General features: G+C 44.7%; 1 protein-coding gene across 1 annotated transcript; it reads right to left on the minus strand.

The window, feature by feature from the left end:
- Positions 1–290: 290 nt before the first annotated feature.
- On the minus strand, positions 291–8948 carry LOC101394759 (zinc finger protein 587B-like). Its single transcript, XM_087422020.1, has 3 exons — positions 8696–8948; positions 5072–5198; positions 291–3717 (listed from the first exon to the last, which is right to left on the minus strand). The coding sequence occupies exons 1-3, from the start codon at positions 8726–8728 to the stop codon at positions 2495–2497; spliced, it is 1383 nt and encodes a 460-aa protein (XP_087278146.1). The 5' UTR covers positions 8729–8948; the 3' UTR covers positions 291–2494.
- Between the last annotated feature and the right edge of the window lie 8227 nt (positions 8949–17175).

Genomic DNA, 17175 nt, shown 5'->3' on the forward strand with positions numbered 1-17175 from the left:
ATACTCAACATCATGAAACATTGGAGAAATGCAACTAAAACTACAGCGAGATACTGCTAAACATTTATTAAAAGAAGGATCAAAGTTTACAGAGACTAACCATACCCACTACTGGCAAGGATATGGAAGAACTGGAACTCTCATACTGCTGGTAGGAAGACAAAAGGGAACACCCAGTTCAGATCATAGTTTGGAGTTCCTTAAAAAATTTTATATTCACTAACCCTGTAACTCAGGCATTGCACCCCAAAATATTAACACAAGAAAAATGAAACATCCATATGAAAAACTATATTCAAATAACTGTAGCAGTTTTATTTGCAAGAGTCAAAAACTGGAAACAACTCAAATATGCATAAAGATGAAAGAATAAACAAATAGTGGTATATCCACTGAACATCATACTTCTCAGCAATATAAGAATGAGCTACTCATATAAGCATTGTTGACAAATCTCAAACATGCTGTGTGAGGGCTCCCAGGGGGAAAAAAAGAGTAAACACTTTAGGATTTCAATGATATAAAATTCTAGACAATGCAAACTAATCTCTTGTAAAGAAAAGTAAACCAATGGTTGACTGGGGAGCAGAGAGTGACATCATTAAAGGACATAAGGTAAATATGGGGGTGATAGGCTTATTATCATGAATGTGATGATGGTTTCATAAATGTCAAAACAAACTAAGTTTTAAATATGTGCATTTTATTGCATGTCATTTATACTTTATTAAAGCTTAAAAAATATGATTCAAAATAGACATCTGAATTTGCTACTTGGAAGATTCCCTATAGTGACACCACCATCTCTCTCAAAGTGCCCTGGGATGGGCACTTTGCTTCAGTGGTCAAAAATGTAAGTGAGCAATGAAGGCTATTTCCAGGTGATTCAAGAGGAATGCTGGCCTGGGGCACAAAGTCCACATCACTTGATGAAGAGATCTCCCTTCTATCTTCATTTTTCTGTTTGCACAGAAGTGGCCTTGAAGACAGCCCAGAGAGGCTACAGGAATCCACAAAACCTTTAGATTATTTTCTCTCACAATGTCCTCTGCTATACGAGATTCACAGTTCAGGAGATCTGAGCTTTTCTGTACATGCTCATCCTTCACAGCCACAGTGACTAACACTTGATGCCCCTTAAAAGAGGCGGATTTCATCCTGTCTGTTACAGTCTCTTCCTCCCACTATTAATCCAATGTTTCTGTAACAATTATAATTTTCCTTGTAATCTTAAAACCAGTGATGCTATCCTACAGAATTTTGCACCTCAAGGCACATGGCTCATTTGCAGGACGTGGGAGAAGATTTCCCTCAGTACTGAGCACGATGCAATATCCCCTGTGAACAAGACAAGTTCATGTTGTTCTCAGAAGCACCACAGGCTGTCACAACAACCAACAACTACCCCCTCCTCAGGTTGACTTCTGAACCCAGAAAATATCATGGCATTCAGGCTACAAATTAGGAGCATAAAGTCCTGTAGTCTTTCCTTGGAGGCCTTGGGCAACAACACAAATGAGGCCAAAACTGGAGAGAGAGGTATATCCTGCCATCATACTGTCCCCTCTGAGACACACCAAGTTTGGGATCCCAACCAAAGCTGTTCTCTCCTTTCTGTTAGCAGAACCCAGTTGTTTTCAAACCACCACACACAATAAATAGAACTCTCAAAATTAAAGATGATGGCTTAAATAATAAGGCCTTCATTTTTGCACAAAGCAGAGCAATGGGAGGCAGGCTGCTCCTGGGCTGGAGAGTTGAAGGGCAGGAAATTCCATCAGAGTCACGTGAGACTAATAATATCCCTGAAAAAGGCAATCCATGTTTTCAAGTCACCAGCAGAGTCCTCTGGGTCAAAAATGGGTCTGGTCCATGGCCTACCTCATCAAGAGAAAGAGAGGAAAAAGGAAAAGAGTGCTCAGGTTTCTCACCAATCCCTCCTGTGAATGGGAGAACATAGAGGTTTCCTTCCCTGAACATGTTGAGGTAGTCAATGATGCACACTGTGGGCACCTGCCAGCTAGTAGAGGTGAAATAGCTTCTCCTACAAAACTGGCAGTGACATAAATCTGAGAAGGGCCCTGGGCAGGTTATAAAATGTGCAATGCAGCTCCCACATACCTGGAATTTTTGCAGATGTTTGGATGTATGAGGTTCAATTCAGGCAGACAGCACCATCACGAGGGATCTCAAGTGCTGATATACTGAACAAAGAAATTGTATATCCCTGCACATGTAAGTTGTTTTTTTCCCATGTGAAATTTGTGTTATGCAGAGTAAAGGCCTTAGGCTGATGGCTTTCTCACATTCATTGCATTCCTAAGGCCTTGATCCACTGTGAACTCTCCTTATTAAGGCTGAAGTTTTGAGTAAGGGATTTCCCACATTGACTGCACTCATAAGGCCTTGATCCAATGTAAACAGTCTGGTGTTTGTAAGAGGCTGGAGCTGTAGGTAAAGAATTGCATACATTCCCAAAGTTATAAGGCCTTTTTCAAGTGTGAATTTTCTGATGTGTGATGAGGGTAGAGCTTTGGCTAAATGATTTCCCACATTCCCCACACTCATAAGGCCTTTCTCCAGTGTGAACTCTCCGATGTGTAATGAGATTGGAGATATATCCAAATGATTTCCCACATTCACTGCACTCATAAGGCCTTTCTCCCGTGTGAACTCTCTGATGTTGAAGGAGTGCAGAGCGTTGGCGAAAAGATTTCCTACATTCACTGCACTCATAAGGACTTTCTCCAGCGTGAACCCTCTGATGTTGAAGGAACACAGAGTTTTGGGAAAATGATTTCCCACATTCACTACATTCATAAGGCCTTTTTCCAGTGTGAACACTCTGATGGCGACTGAGGCTGTAGCTTTTGCTAAAAGATTTCCCACATTCATTACACTCATAAGACTTTTCTCCAGTGTGAACTCTCCAATGTTGAATGAGATGTGAGCTTTGGATAAAGGATTTCCCACATTCACTGCACTCATAAGGCCTTTCTCCAGTGTGAACTCTCCGATGTTGAATGAGATTTGAGCTTTGGCTAAAAGATTTCCCACATTCACTGCACTCAAAAGGCCTTTCTCCAGTGTGAACATTCTGATGTCTAATCAGGTGGGAGCTTTTGCTAAATGATTTTCCACATTCACTGCACATGTAACGTCTTTCTCTAGTGAGGACTCTCTGGTGCTGAACAAGTGTGCGTTTGTGGTTGAAAGTTTTTGTGCAGTCTCCCCAGTTATAATGATTTTTTTCCCTTAGAAAGGCAGCCCCATACTTGGTTCCACTGTTTGATTTCTCCCCAGTGTGAGTGGCCTGTTGGTGAAGAAATCCTGGGCTGTCCAGGAAGTCCTTCCCAACTTCCCCAAAGGTAAAGGGCTTCCTTGACATACAGATTTTGCAGCTGTCCACAAACAAGGCTCTCCTCACATCGCTTCTCAATGGGTTCTCTCCAATGTGCTGCTTTTGGTGCCGATGAAGGTTTACTCTGTAATAGAATGGCTTCTCACATGCCCCACACATGTATAGTTTCTGCCCACAATGTGTTCCCTGGTACTCAGACAAGTGAAAAATGTCACTCAAGATCAAGCCACACATCTCACAGGGGTTGGCCTTCTGGGGAGACAGATCTGTCTTGACAGTCCTGATCTGTGACCCTCCTTGAACAGAAATACTCTGCTCAGAAAGTGTCTCTTCATCCTCTGCTCCATGCCAACAACCTGAAAGCAGAGAAATGCTGGTGAAGTGCATGCTGACTTTGTGCGAGGATGTGCGAGGAGACAGCCCCATTACAAATGTGTGTCTGACAAACCCAAGAATCAGTTCATGGGATTGTTTGCAGGATAAGCTGGTTGGGTTCAGGTTAAGGATGGGGCTGTTTAAAAGAACTGGGCCTCTAAAGATCACAGAATGAGGGAGGCTTCACAAGGTGAAGAACACAACCACAGGGTGTGACACAAGGAGCAGAGGCAGGGTCTCTCATTCCTCATTCTTCTGCAAACAACTTTCAGCAGGACTTTGTCCACTGATGACACACAAGTGCTATGTAGAAGGTTGTGTCCAGGCCCAGGAAAATCCAAATGCAACAGAGCAGGTGGTGATCAAGGATTAAGAATGTACACACCCCAGGACACAAAATGCAGAGGCCAACATTGGACAACCCCATAGATGGACCAGTGTGAAAAAGCGTTGAAACGTGGAGTCCACAGAGGTGAGTGAGGATTATCCCTGAGCTGGAAATAAGAGCAGAAGTGACAAGTAGTAGAGTTGACAACGTGGCTAAGTGTGAAGAATGGGGAAGGAGAGGCAGAAATGAGGTGTGGCTGCCACTGTGATTGGCACCAAAAGACAAGTGAATAGAACTGGTTTCTGGTATGACTTGTACACAGCCCTGATGTCACGTCCTCCCCTAGGCACCACTTCTCAGGGCCAGACTATGCTTGAGGTCATCTTGCTGCAGTTGGATTCCTTTCTATCCTGTGAACCTCTCCACCCCACCCCCTTGATGAGCAACTACATGGAACCCAGATGATGCAAGTACTAAGGGAAAGACAGGACAGACTAGCAGCCAGCACTGGCCAAAAATAACTCAGCACATGAGAGACCACAGGAAAGAAAACTAAATATTACAAAGAGAACTTTAGAGGAGTGTCTTGCAAGAATAGCCCATGGTCCACATAAGTAGTAACTGTGTCACTGATGGCAATTTCTGGCACAAACAGGAATGAGGAAATGTCAGCTAGAGGAAGGAAATAGAACCTGGGGTACACACGTGCCTTGGTTCTGGAAAATTCACCTGGTTAGGGAGAGGGCAAATAAGGTGGGATCCGTCACTGCAAGATTCCTGACTCTGGATTCATCCCTTCGAGGCTAGATGTTGCAGGGGTCAGAGATGCTCAAGGAGAAGAGAGGACACTACTCACACCTCAGCCCAACCAACCACAGCACTTACCCAAGGAACTGGGGAAGGAAGCAGTGCCCATGGTCCTGATATGAGAAGGGCAGACTTGCCAGTGGATAAAGGGGAAAGGCAGAGCCTAGCTCAGGGCACAGGGGTGGGTGTAAGGGCCTTACCCAGGAAGGTTATAAGTGCCAAGTTCTCCAGCATCACATCTCGGTACAGGCGTCTCTGAGCCTCATCAAGGAGACCCCATTCCTCCCAGGAAAAGTACACAGCCACATCTTCAAAGGTCACACCAACCTGTCATGATTGGGACAGATGAAACCACAAACTTCCCCACTCCTGAGGCCCTACAATCCATTCCCCCATATATCTATCCTATGACCATCTTCCTCCCAGTCTCCCCAACTCAGAGGAGTAAGTAGGCCCTGGTGCCATTGCTGCTGTTGTCTCCTTATGGGCGCACTGAATACTGTGTCCAGACATCAGCAACAAGAGGCAGCTGGACAAATAGATGTCTAAACTGTGGGCCTGGCACAGAGGTTTCCAACCCCTCATGCCAGACAGTTCCCCTTACAAGGTCATGTAAGTCCCAATACAGGGCCCCGCGGCTATCAGATATGCTCCATCTCCATGTACACATCACTCTTTAGACTGCACATCTCTCATATTTCCAGACACCACAGCCACATGCCCATGGCCACCGCCACCTCACTGTCTCACTCCATAAGCATCTCCCTGGTGTCCCAACATGTTAAAGAATTTTGATCACCTCCTTTTCACTTTCACTCCTCTGATGAGGGTGGGATTCCTGCCTAGGATTATGGGGATGGCCAAACACACAACTGATATTGGACAGATGTGGTCAGCAGCATCTCATTAATCAGATATATTCACACCCAAGGATAGGAGGACACCACACAGGGCTACAGGGGGTTACACTCTGGACAACAGTGGACAACCAGGAGCTGTGGGATGCAAGCTTTGTAGTGTCAAGAGGGTAGAGTGCACTCTGGTTCCCACGGGAGGATGTAATTTCCTTTTCTGAATAAATCCAAAGGGCTGACAGGGAACTGAAACCCACTACAAAGGGATAAGGAGGAACTGTACCTGGTCCCCTTTATAACAGTTGTTTGGTTAGGAGACATTATCTGCAGGAGCAGAGTGAGGTGGGGAACTTGTGCTCAGGCCATTTGAGAGCCTCCTGGTTTCAACACATGTCAAGGCAGCATATAATACTGGGACTTAATTTTACGCCTTACATGACATACGAACAGAGAGCATCCAGAGTATGCTTGGTAAATTCATACGGGATCCAATACTACCGTGAACCTCCCATGGCTGCCATTAGTGGTGGCAGTGCCAAAACCTTCTAGGAAGACTTCCCTCCTGGCTCCATTCCTTGCCTCAAACTTAGCCACACAGAACCATATGTGGATCTCTGATTCCCATGGCCCTCTTGCACTTCTGTGCTGCAGTTGTTGTCCTCGCAGCAGTCATAACCTTCCTCTGTCCGCCTAACCCTCATTCAAAGCCCAGCCCATTGGTGGCCCATCCCAGGCATACTGATGCTCACAGATGACAATATTTGCCCATGATCTTATCCTCCAGGCTGAAGGAAACATGCCAGAACACATCAAAGTCATCAAAAAATCCTAGAGAGTCCATAGAGAGGTGAATAAGGACCAGCTCCAGCCTGAGTATCATCTTGCTTCAGTGATCTCTAGGCATCCGCATCCACCTCATGTCCATTTTTCCCTTGGAAGCCTTGGTCACCTGACAGACTATCCTGTCCCCAACACATCCTCCCTTCAAGGCCACTTACCTTCCTCACTTGTGTTTGTGAAGCCCAATACTATCACCTAGTTACCCAAGAAAGAGATCCAGTTCACAGCCCCCACCCTCCTTTTCCTGGCCCCCTACTAGCTTTACACCATAACCTGAAGATTGCCCCTCCTAAATGTCACCACAACTTATTCATCAGGGTCCACACAGTAGCCAACATATTTTGGATGTCTCCAAGCTGAACCCCTCCCCACATTTCCAGACCTATGTGTTCAGCTGCCCCCTCATGCCTCCACTCAGTGATCTCTGAAACACCTGAGACTCTTAACAGGGCCAAAACAAAGCTCCTGATACCATCCCCCGCCCCAGCAGTGAATATTACTCCTACTACAGTCTTTCTCATTCCAGATGATGGAGCTTCCATCTCTATAGCTGCTAAGTCTGAAAACCCTGGGGCGATCTCTGAATCCTGTGTTTCAGTCCCTCACTATCCACGTTAGAAAATCTTGTTGCTCTTTTTAAAAATACCATCCAGAATCCAAGGACTTTTCCTAAGCCACCACTCTGGTCCATTAACCCTCACCTGGACTATGGCAGGAGCCTCTTTCCTGATCTTCCCTTCCTTCTCCCTCAACCCCAGTCTGTTCTCCACTCTACAGCCAGATGAAGCCTGTTAAGACCTTGGTAAGATCACCTCCCTCCTCTGATCCAAACACCTCATCACCCCTAGAACAGACATCAACCTTTTCAGGCAACCATTCCAATCCTGACTCCTATCCTTTGCTTTTTGTTCTCATCTAAAAGAAAGGAGACTTGAGGTCTCTCGAACACTCACAGGTCAGTTTTACCTCCAAGCATTTGGAACTCTGAGAACTAGTTCCTGGAAGAACCCTCCGCACCTGTTTATATTGGTTGCCAGTAATGGGAACACCTGTATCTAAAGCATGAGAAGGCCTTACCCCGGGGACTTGAGGTTTCTCCAGAGTCCCCAGACTCAAGGACTGGAGGAGTAGCATTAAGAGTCTCAGGAGAGGCCGGCCTGGTGGCATAGTGGTTAAGTTCCCACACTCTGCTTCCGTGTCCCAGGGTTTGCAGTTAGGATCCCAGGCACGGACCTAAACAGAGCTCATCAAGCCATGCTGTGGTGGCGTCCTATATACAAAATAGAGAAAGACTGGCACAGATATTAGCTCAAGGACAATCTTCCTCAAACAAAAAGAGGAACACTGGCAATAGATGTTACCTCAAGCCAATCTTCCTCACACACACACACACAAAAGAGTGCCGGGGAACCACAATCCATAGAACACCAAAGTGGCCGTCTGGATAGGTGAGGCACCGGAACACCCTCCACTTCCCTGTGTGGGTTCCTAAGCACTACTCCACCCAGGAAAACTAGCGCGAAGAGGCACGCCTTGGAGGAATGAGGCCATGGTGGGGTTCAACGGCTCATGCCTCCCTGTACCCTTCCTTGGTCCTGGAGCCCCGTGACCTCAGGCCGGCTGTCTAACCTCTGGGCCTCAGTGCTCCATGTCACCTCTTAACAGGTGTGTGACCCTGAATAAAGATTCCACGTCCCAGCGCCTCAATATCAACACCATCCGTCTGCACTCTACCCTTCCGTTGAACAGGCTTCGGCAAAGTGTTAAAACCCTAACGGAGATCGTATCTCTTTCTGCTCAAAACTCTCCATGGCTTTTAGAGTCCTCACAATGAGGTACAACCCTCAGCCTGCTATTCCAGGTTTAACTGGGCCTCACACTCTGTTCACTGCAGACAGAACACGGACCTCAGGGCCCCGGCTCAGTCGCCCTCCACGCCTCTCCCCCGCGGGCCCTCCCCTGGGACCCTCTCCCACTCCCGTAACCCGGGTCTCAGAAACAGGCCCCACGAGCGCCTCCCCGTCCCGGACACCGGGGCCTGGGCTGCAGGCCCGTGAGCGGCGCCCGCACTCGGGGCTCTAGGGCTGGGCTGGGCTGAGGACGGGGAGGGCGCGGAGCACGAGCACTGACCTGAGCCGGCTCCGTCCGCGCGGCCGCAGCCATCGGACTCCAGGGCGGAGCGGGGCCGGAAGCGGCGGGAGAGGAGGGGCTCCGGGCACGGCGGTCCCTGTCCCGGCCCTGGCGCGGGTCCCCCGGGCGGCGTCGCCGAGCCTCACACCCGCTCTGTGCAGCGGGCACAGCGCCTCCTCTCGCGCCTTCTCGGTTCGTCACCTCAGCCCCGACCCAGCGCTCCGGGGCCTGACGGACACCCACCAGAGAGCGGCCAAAATGACCGCCTGGAGGAGGAGGCCGGAAGTCCCGCCCGACCACTGTTCTCAAACGGAAATGCCTTTTCTCTGAGCCTTCATTGGCTCAGCCACACCGGCTGTCGTCGCAGAGCATTCTGGGTAATGTAGTGCCCACAGTCCAAGGCAGCGATAGGGGCGTTCATCACCTGACTCCAGGAGAAAAGGCCAAGATCCACCGCGAGGGTCATTGGGAAATGGCGCTTCTCTGTCCGAGACCGTTTGGAAAATGATAAAGAAAGCGAAGGTGTCGAGCATTTTCCTCCCTTTGATGTACAGACTGCACTTCAGGATAAACAAATAGAAAATTAGGAAAATATTTCTTTATAGATCATTTCTAGGTAATAAATGCAGAAGCCCTGATAAAATTAGGTAGAATACAGACACGTCTCAATGGCCCATAAAATAATGGATTTAACCAATGGTCATCAACCAATTACTTCAACCAAATAATTTCAATGCAGGTGGCACAATAGATAAATGTACAGTGGGGGAAAAAAACGATATTGGACGTCAAAACCTATTAACAGTTGGACCCACTGTGCAAAGTTAACATCACAAAACGGAGACACTCAGACTTCTGAGAGCATCTGTCCATGATGCAAACACAAGTGTCCCCCGTGCCTGTGGAGCACTGTGGCCAGAGTCAATCTGGATTTCATCAATGCCTCTGGCTCTAATTATACATTTATTGGAAGCAATGGGGAACACGTTAAGAACATCCAAGACATGAAGATACATTAGAGAAGGTGGGAAATTATACCAGACAAATGACCTAGCTACACCATCAAATACATGACAAATATAACACAAGAATGTAGGACAAACCTTTGACATAGAACTAAAATACAAAATATAAACATAAAATAGGAGTATATTTATTATTTAAACATATCGATTATGAAAAATAAATTTTTGAAAAAGCAGGAAAATTGAATTCTGAATCTAAGTTATTGGTATTTTTGTTAGTGTGAAAATGATATTGTAATTATCATAATGAAAGAGAACTTGTACTTTACAGACATATTTGAAAGATTTATAGGTGAGATGATATTGATGTGGTTGAAACCTTGCTTATGACTCGTTTTACAATGTTTCCACTCCGTATCGCATGCCCCTACTTAATCACCTCTGGCTAGGAGCAAAGGAGTTTACCTTAGGAGGTAATCAATGACTTGAATCCCCTGCCTACGGGTTCCTTGAGGCATACCGTACCTTGGAATGCAAGGGCACATGTCATTTATCCGCCCTCATGCCCTAATCTTTGAGACAAACCAGAACCCATCAACTCGCTTGACCACGTCACCTAATACTTTTTCCTTTGCCATTTCTTTAGAGTAATAAAAATAGCTAAAACCACAGACAATGGCCGGGCACAGACAGCTCTTTACTGCACATGGGTTCTGTCCCCATGCTGAACACAAAATAAAAGTCCACAAAGGAACGAGCGGCACGTGTCTGAAAATTCTTTATCAACTCAAGACTCAGTGGCCCCACATCAATATGTCTGGCATTTTCAGTGCTATAAGATAAGGAACATACTTATGAATTACATTCAGAGTAAATGAAGAAGTACATATTTATCCTGAAAGTGAAACCAAGAACGAAGGAGTTAAAACTTTCCCTGGATTAGAGTGAAATCAGTGCCTGTACCCAGAAGGTTGACTGGAGAAACAAAGTAACCAAAGTTTCTGAGCTTGTTTTGCAGAAGAGCAGGAAGACTGCTAATAAGAAAGCAGCTTGCTGACAGCCTCCGCCCCGCAAACATCGCCTAGGTGCACTGAAAAGCTAAAATGACCAATCATAAACTTTACAAGTCACAGACTAAAAATCCACCGCATGCAACACATAGAACCACCCCCAACCCCAAGTCGCACATGGGACCCGTGGAGGAATATGAAAGACAGTTGCGCCTGCGCAGAGAACTCTTAAAACTTCAGCCCCCAAGGCCACATGCTTCCCTCCCCTACCTAAAACCCCAAATAAAAACCCTTGCTTGTAGCTTTTGCAGGAGTTGGGATTACAGTTTAGTTTCCTGTTCTCCTTGCTCAGCGCTTTGCAGTAAAATTCCTGCTTTCTTCCACTACACCCGGTGTCAGAGATTGGCTTGCTGCAGGACGGGTGAGCGAACCCACTTGTGATCCAGTAACAAAAATTAAGATGTATAGCTGAGGATCTTTGAAAAATCAAATGAAATATTATAATTAACGAGAAATTATGGGTATGCATACATGCAATAAAGATTAAAAATCAATAGTAATCCTGTAAGAAGCTTTCTCCTATTTAAAAATTTAAAGCAAATCTTACTGAAATATAAACAAAAATTTGAAAAACATCGAAACTAAGAAATGTAAGAGAAGAGTTGAAAAAAATCTAAAAACTTACCCGAAATTATAAAAATCACTTCTAAATAAAAACAGATATAAAGCAAGTTTCTACATAGAAAGACTAAATATAAATAAAAATAACTACAAAAAGGTAATTTATTTATTTCAAACAAAATGTTAATGTTTCAGAGCTTATTATTTAAAATTTATTTAAAAGGATAATAAAAGTAAGTTTATTGAGAACTTATTCTGGTAGAGAAAACTGTTATTGGGTGACTAGTACACAGTAGAGGGCCTGGAAACACACCCTCCTGACATGCACCTACTGAACACGTGTATAGGAGCATATATATATGAAACTTGATCATCAGTTGGAAGAGAAATAAATAATGCAATAAAATATTAAAATAGTTGCAAATTGAGATGGAAAAAAATCTCAATTTATACCACTTGTCAAATGGAAAAATAATCAAGCCTACACATGAAAACAAGTATCCTAGATTATTTTTTTACAAAGAGGTTTATTTTCTTTTTTAATAAATTGGGGTGTGCAGGTCACTACAAAGCAAGGCCCAAGTTTAAAGCCACAAAATATATTTTTAATAGATTTTTGTAAATAAAAATATAAGTAAAATACAATAAAAATGACAACCAATTTAAATAATCAAGAAAATGACTTAAAATGTAAAACATAAAAAATAATTATCTATAATATTTTTGGTATCCATACAAGTCAAATTGAGATAAGCCATAAAATATTGGGCAAAATTCTAAATCAGGCAATTTTTGAGAAAACTATTCAATCTATGGGTTATATATTTCACTATTCAATACATTAACTTGCCAAAATTTCATTTTGATTTTAAAATTTACCATCAACCATTCAGAGTTATTTAAAGTGGATCAAGAATTTTAAAATATATCATATCATATTTAACCTCTTTTTTGTGCATGTGTATCCATTACCCTCTTATCATGGAAATAGACAATGTTAGTACTTTTGTCTTTTGACCTTCATATTAAATTCATAGGTAGTTGATCTGCTACCTTTACTGTATATTTGCCTTTACCAGTGATTTTATTGTTTTTTTTTTTTTTTCTGATAACACTCTTATTCCTGTTTGTGGTCTTTTCCACTTTAAGTCCCTTTAGCATTTCTTGTAAGGCTGGTTTCTTGGTGATAAACTCCTTTAGCTTTTGCTTGTCTGGAAAATTCTTTCTCTTTCCTTCCTTTGTGAATGATAACCTTGTTGGGTAGAGTATTCGTGCCTGTAGATTTTTTTCCTTTTAGCATTTTAAATACATTGTGCCACTCTCTTCTAGCCTGTTAAGATTTCTGCTGAGAAGTCAGCTGATAGCCTCCTGGGGTTTCCTTTGTATGTAGTTTGTTGCCTTTCTCTTGCAGCTTTTAGGATTCTCTCTTTAACTCTTGACATTTTAATTATGATGTGTCTTGGTGTGGGCCTCTTTGGGTTTATCTTGCTCTCTGTGCTTCCTCTACCTAGATGTCTGTTTCCTTCCTTAGGTTAGGAAAGTTTTTAGCTATTATTTCTTCAAATAGATTCTCTGTCCCTTTGTCTTTCTCTTTCCCTTCTAGGGCACATATAATACAGATGTTAGTGCACTTGATGTTGTCCCAGAGGTCCCTTAGACTGTCCTCATTCTTTTCTCATTTTTATTTATTTTTTGTGAGGAAGATCAGCCCTGAGCTAACATCTGCCAATCCTCCTCTTTTTGCTGAGGAAGACTGGCCCTGGGCTAACATGCGTGCCCATGTTCCTCCACTTTATGTGGGACACCGCCACAGCATGGCCTGACAAGCGGTGCGTGGCTGTGCGCCCGGGATCCGAACCCCGGCTGCCAGCAGCGGAACATGCGCACTTGACCACTATGCCATGGGGCCGGCCCCCTCATTCTTTTTTCTTTTATCTGTTCAGCTTGGGTGATTTCCTCTAGTCTTTCGTCCAGCTCACTGATCCGTTCTTCTGTATTGTTTGCTCTGCTATTGAGTCCCTCTAGTAAATTTATCATTTCCATTATCATATTCTTCATTTCTGATTGGTTCTTTTTTATATTTTGCAGTTCTTTGTTGAAGTTCTCACTGAGATCATCCATTCTTCTCCCAAGATCAGTGAGCATCCTTCTGACTATTAGTTTGTACTCTTTATCAGGTAGAGTGTTTATATCTGTTTCATTTAGTTCTTTTTCTGAGGATTTGTCCTGTTCCTTTATTTGGAACATATTTTTTTGTCCCCTCATTTTGCCTCTTTCTCTGTGCTTGTATCCACGTATTAGGTAGATCAGCTACGTCTCCTGATCTTGGAGAGGTGGCCTTATGTAAGAGATGACTTATGAGGTCCGGCAGTGTGCTTCCCTTTCATCACCAGTTCCAAATGTTCCAGGAGTGTCCCCTATGTGGGCTACATGTGTCCTTCTGTTGTGGCAGGGTTGCTCTTACTGCAGGTGCATGGGGAGGCTAGGCTGTCCCTCTGGCCGGTTGGTTGTAATGCTCAGCTGTGTGCAGCTACTGTGGTCCCTTGAATCACTTTATCTGGCATGGGGAGCCCCAGCACAGTTGGCTACAAGGTCTAATAGCATATTCTTATTGCATTTTATGTGTTAAGTTGAGTAGGCCCCCAGCATGGCTGGTTGCTAGGCTCAGGGACTTACAATTGCTGTAGCCCTCCAGCCTGCAAAGCTGTTGTCAGCCATCTCAGGAGTGCAGCTGGGTGGGGCTGGCCCCAGGCATGCACAGTTGTTTCAGGCCTTGGAAGGTGGAGCCAATCCCCTATGTGGCTGTTTGAGAAGCACAAGTCTGCTGCAGTTGATAAGCCCCACCATCTGTAGGCCAACACACCCCATCAACACAGTCCTGCCTGGTGCACACCCCCAACCCGCTGAGGCAGACCTACTCGCCCCACTGCAGAGGCCCCACACCCGGCCTACGCAGGCCCACAAGTTGCTCAAGGGCTTGCTATTGGATGGGGCCAGTCCCTAGGGCAAGGTGCCTGCCCTGGCTGAGCTGGATTAAATCAGTGCTCTAGTGGGTGGGGCAGACCCCCTGCCCTAACAGGCCGGGGGGAAGAATTCCAATAGCATCTGCTAGTGTCTGTGTCAGCACACCTGTACTATGTCATAGTAATGGCTGCTGCCAATGTCTCAGTCCCTGGGCAGGTGGTCCCAGCCTGGGAAGGTCTCACCTCTCACCAAGATGTGCCCAGAGCCTATTAAGTGAGTCTCTTTTTACCACAGGACTGTGCACCTTTCTTTCTGGTGACTTTAGGTTGCTTTCCAAAATGGAATTTGAATTTGTGAATTTGTGCATGGTAAAATATTTCAAAATTATAGAGTTACAAAATATTCATTACTTAATCACTTAAACTTTTATCAACCACATTTGACTAAACTGGATGTTTTAAGAGCCTAAAATTAGGAAGCTTTCCAGTGCATTTAAATTAAGATTCATTGAAATAAGAATGCTTTTCGTGGGCTGGCTTGGTGGTGTTGTGGTTAAGTTCGTGAGCTTCGGTGGTCTAGGGTTTGCAGGTTCGAATCCCAGGTGCAGACCTACGTACCACTCATCAAGCCATGTGTGGTGGTGTCCCACATACAAAATGGAGGAGGATGAGCACAGATGTTAGCTCGAGGCTAACCTTCCTCAGCAAAAAGAGGAAGAATGGCAACAGACGTTAGCTCAGAGCCAATCTTCCTCACCAAAAATAAAAAATGCTTTTTGTTTTTCCAAGTAGTTCCCACGGTTTATGTTATTTTAAATAAATAATTTAATTTTTAAAAAAGTAAAACTTCTAACTAGCCAGCCCTGGTGGTCTAGTGGCTTAGTTTGGCATTCTCACTGCCACGGCTGGGTTTAGGGCCCAGGTTCTTTCCCCATCAGGGAACCACACCACCTGTCATACTGTGGTGGCTGCGTGTTGCTGTGATGCTGAAAGCTATGCCACCAGTGTTTCAAATACCAGCAGGGTCACCCATGGTGGACAGGTATCAGTGGAGCTGACAGACTAGGAAGAAAGACTTGGCCACCCACTTCTGAAGAAAGTGGCCATGAAAACCCTATGAATAGCAGTGGAGCATTGTCTGATGTAGTGCTGGAAGATGAGAGATGGCGCAAAAAACACTGGGCGGTGTTCTTCTCTGCGGCACACAGGGTTTCTAGGAGTTGGAATCGACTCCCTGGTACTAAGAACAACAAAAAACTTCCATTAAGATTTTGGAAGAAAAAAATGACTCTTAATGAACCAAAAACTTAACTAGGAGAACAGAATATCTGGTATGGAGAATAACATACCCTAATAGCATTAGTAATTTTGCATTTCAGCACCATAAATCAGATTGGTTTAAAGAACATATAAAAACGATTAATTAATCAATTAGGGCAAGAAGAGGTTAATAAAAAATCTCCCAGTACATTTGAAAATGAATCAAACTATTTCTGGGATAATCTATTACTTGAAAGTGTGCTCTCAGGGGCCGGCCTGGTGGCGCAGCGGTTAAGTGTGCGCACTCCCCTTCGGCGGCCCGGAGTTGACAGGTTCGGATCCCCGGTGTGCACCAACGCACCGCTTGTCTAAGCCATGCTGTGGCAGCATCCCATATAAAGTAGAGGAAGATGGGCACAGATGTTAGCTCAGGGCCAATCTTCCTCAGCAAAAAAAGAGGAGGATTGGCATCAGATGTTAGCTCAGGGTTGATCTCAACAAGCCCGTCCTGGACAGAGAGGACAGAATCAAGGAGACAAGCGGTCCGCTACATGGAGGTGAGCCTTACCCAGTGAGACCCGGAGCCTGAAGGTGTCTACCATCACCTCCTGGTACAGGGTCCTCTGGGCTGTGTCCAGCTGTCTCCACCCCTCTAGGGTAAAGATCACAAACATGTGAACAAGTCAAACTGAGGCATCATATTGATCTTTGGGTTGTTGGATGGGATCAGAGCCTGTCACTCAGTCACTGGTGCAGGTGCAGAAAGACCCAGCCCTGAATCACCAAGGGTCGAGCTCAGTTTTGGGTTCAAATGGGAGGCAGACAAAACCTCTGGACATAACGCAATTGTGACTGAGAGAAAGCCTCCCCTGGGGGAAGCCACTGGAGATGACAGACAATGGTGATCCTGTGAGCACTGTGGGGGCAGACAGTAAGTGCTCTGGGGTGTCAGAGGAAGAAGGGAAACAGTCATGATGATAATTCCAATAATGACAATAACAGCAGCAGCAGCTGAGCCTCCCTGGCCCTCACTGTGTGCCTGCCCCAGGCTGAGGGCCTCACGTTCTGAGGTAAAGGGATTACGGTCATGCAGCTGCTTAACTGGTCAACAACGCTTTGGTCAACGACGAACCGCATATATGACAGTGGTCCCATAAGATCATAATGGGGCTGAAAAATTCCTATCACCTAGTGACATCAGAGCTGTCACAGCATCATAGTGCACGCATTACTCATGTGTTTGCGGTGATGCTGGTGTGAACTTACTGAGTCATATAAAAGTATAGCACATACAACTACATACAGTACATAATACTTGATAAGGATAATAAACGACTATGTTACTGCCTAATGTATTTACTATATTATACTGCATATGGATATTTTAGAGAGTACTCTTTTTACTTATAAAAAAAGTTTTTATGTAATACATATATATTACATACTGTAATACAGCATGCTGTGTTACACCAGCAGCGGCCTCATACATCTCATGTTTACTGCATCTTTTGATTACATCATTTTCTCTTGTGCTTGATTTAATCTCATGTTGTTTTGTTCATCATAGCCCCTAAGCATACAAAACCCACTGCTAATGTTGACAGTAAGGGGCCACATTGAATGACTGAACTGGAAGCCAAATTAAAAGTAAGGACTATGAC

The sequence above is a fragment of the Ceratotherium simum genome, chromosome 33 (genome assembly GCF_057802395.1).
Source record: "Ceratotherium simum simum isolate JZ-2026a chromosome 33, ASM5780239v1, whole genome shotgun sequence".
NCBI lineage: Eukaryota > Metazoa > Chordata > Mammalia > Perissodactyla > Rhinocerotidae > Ceratotherium > Ceratotherium simum.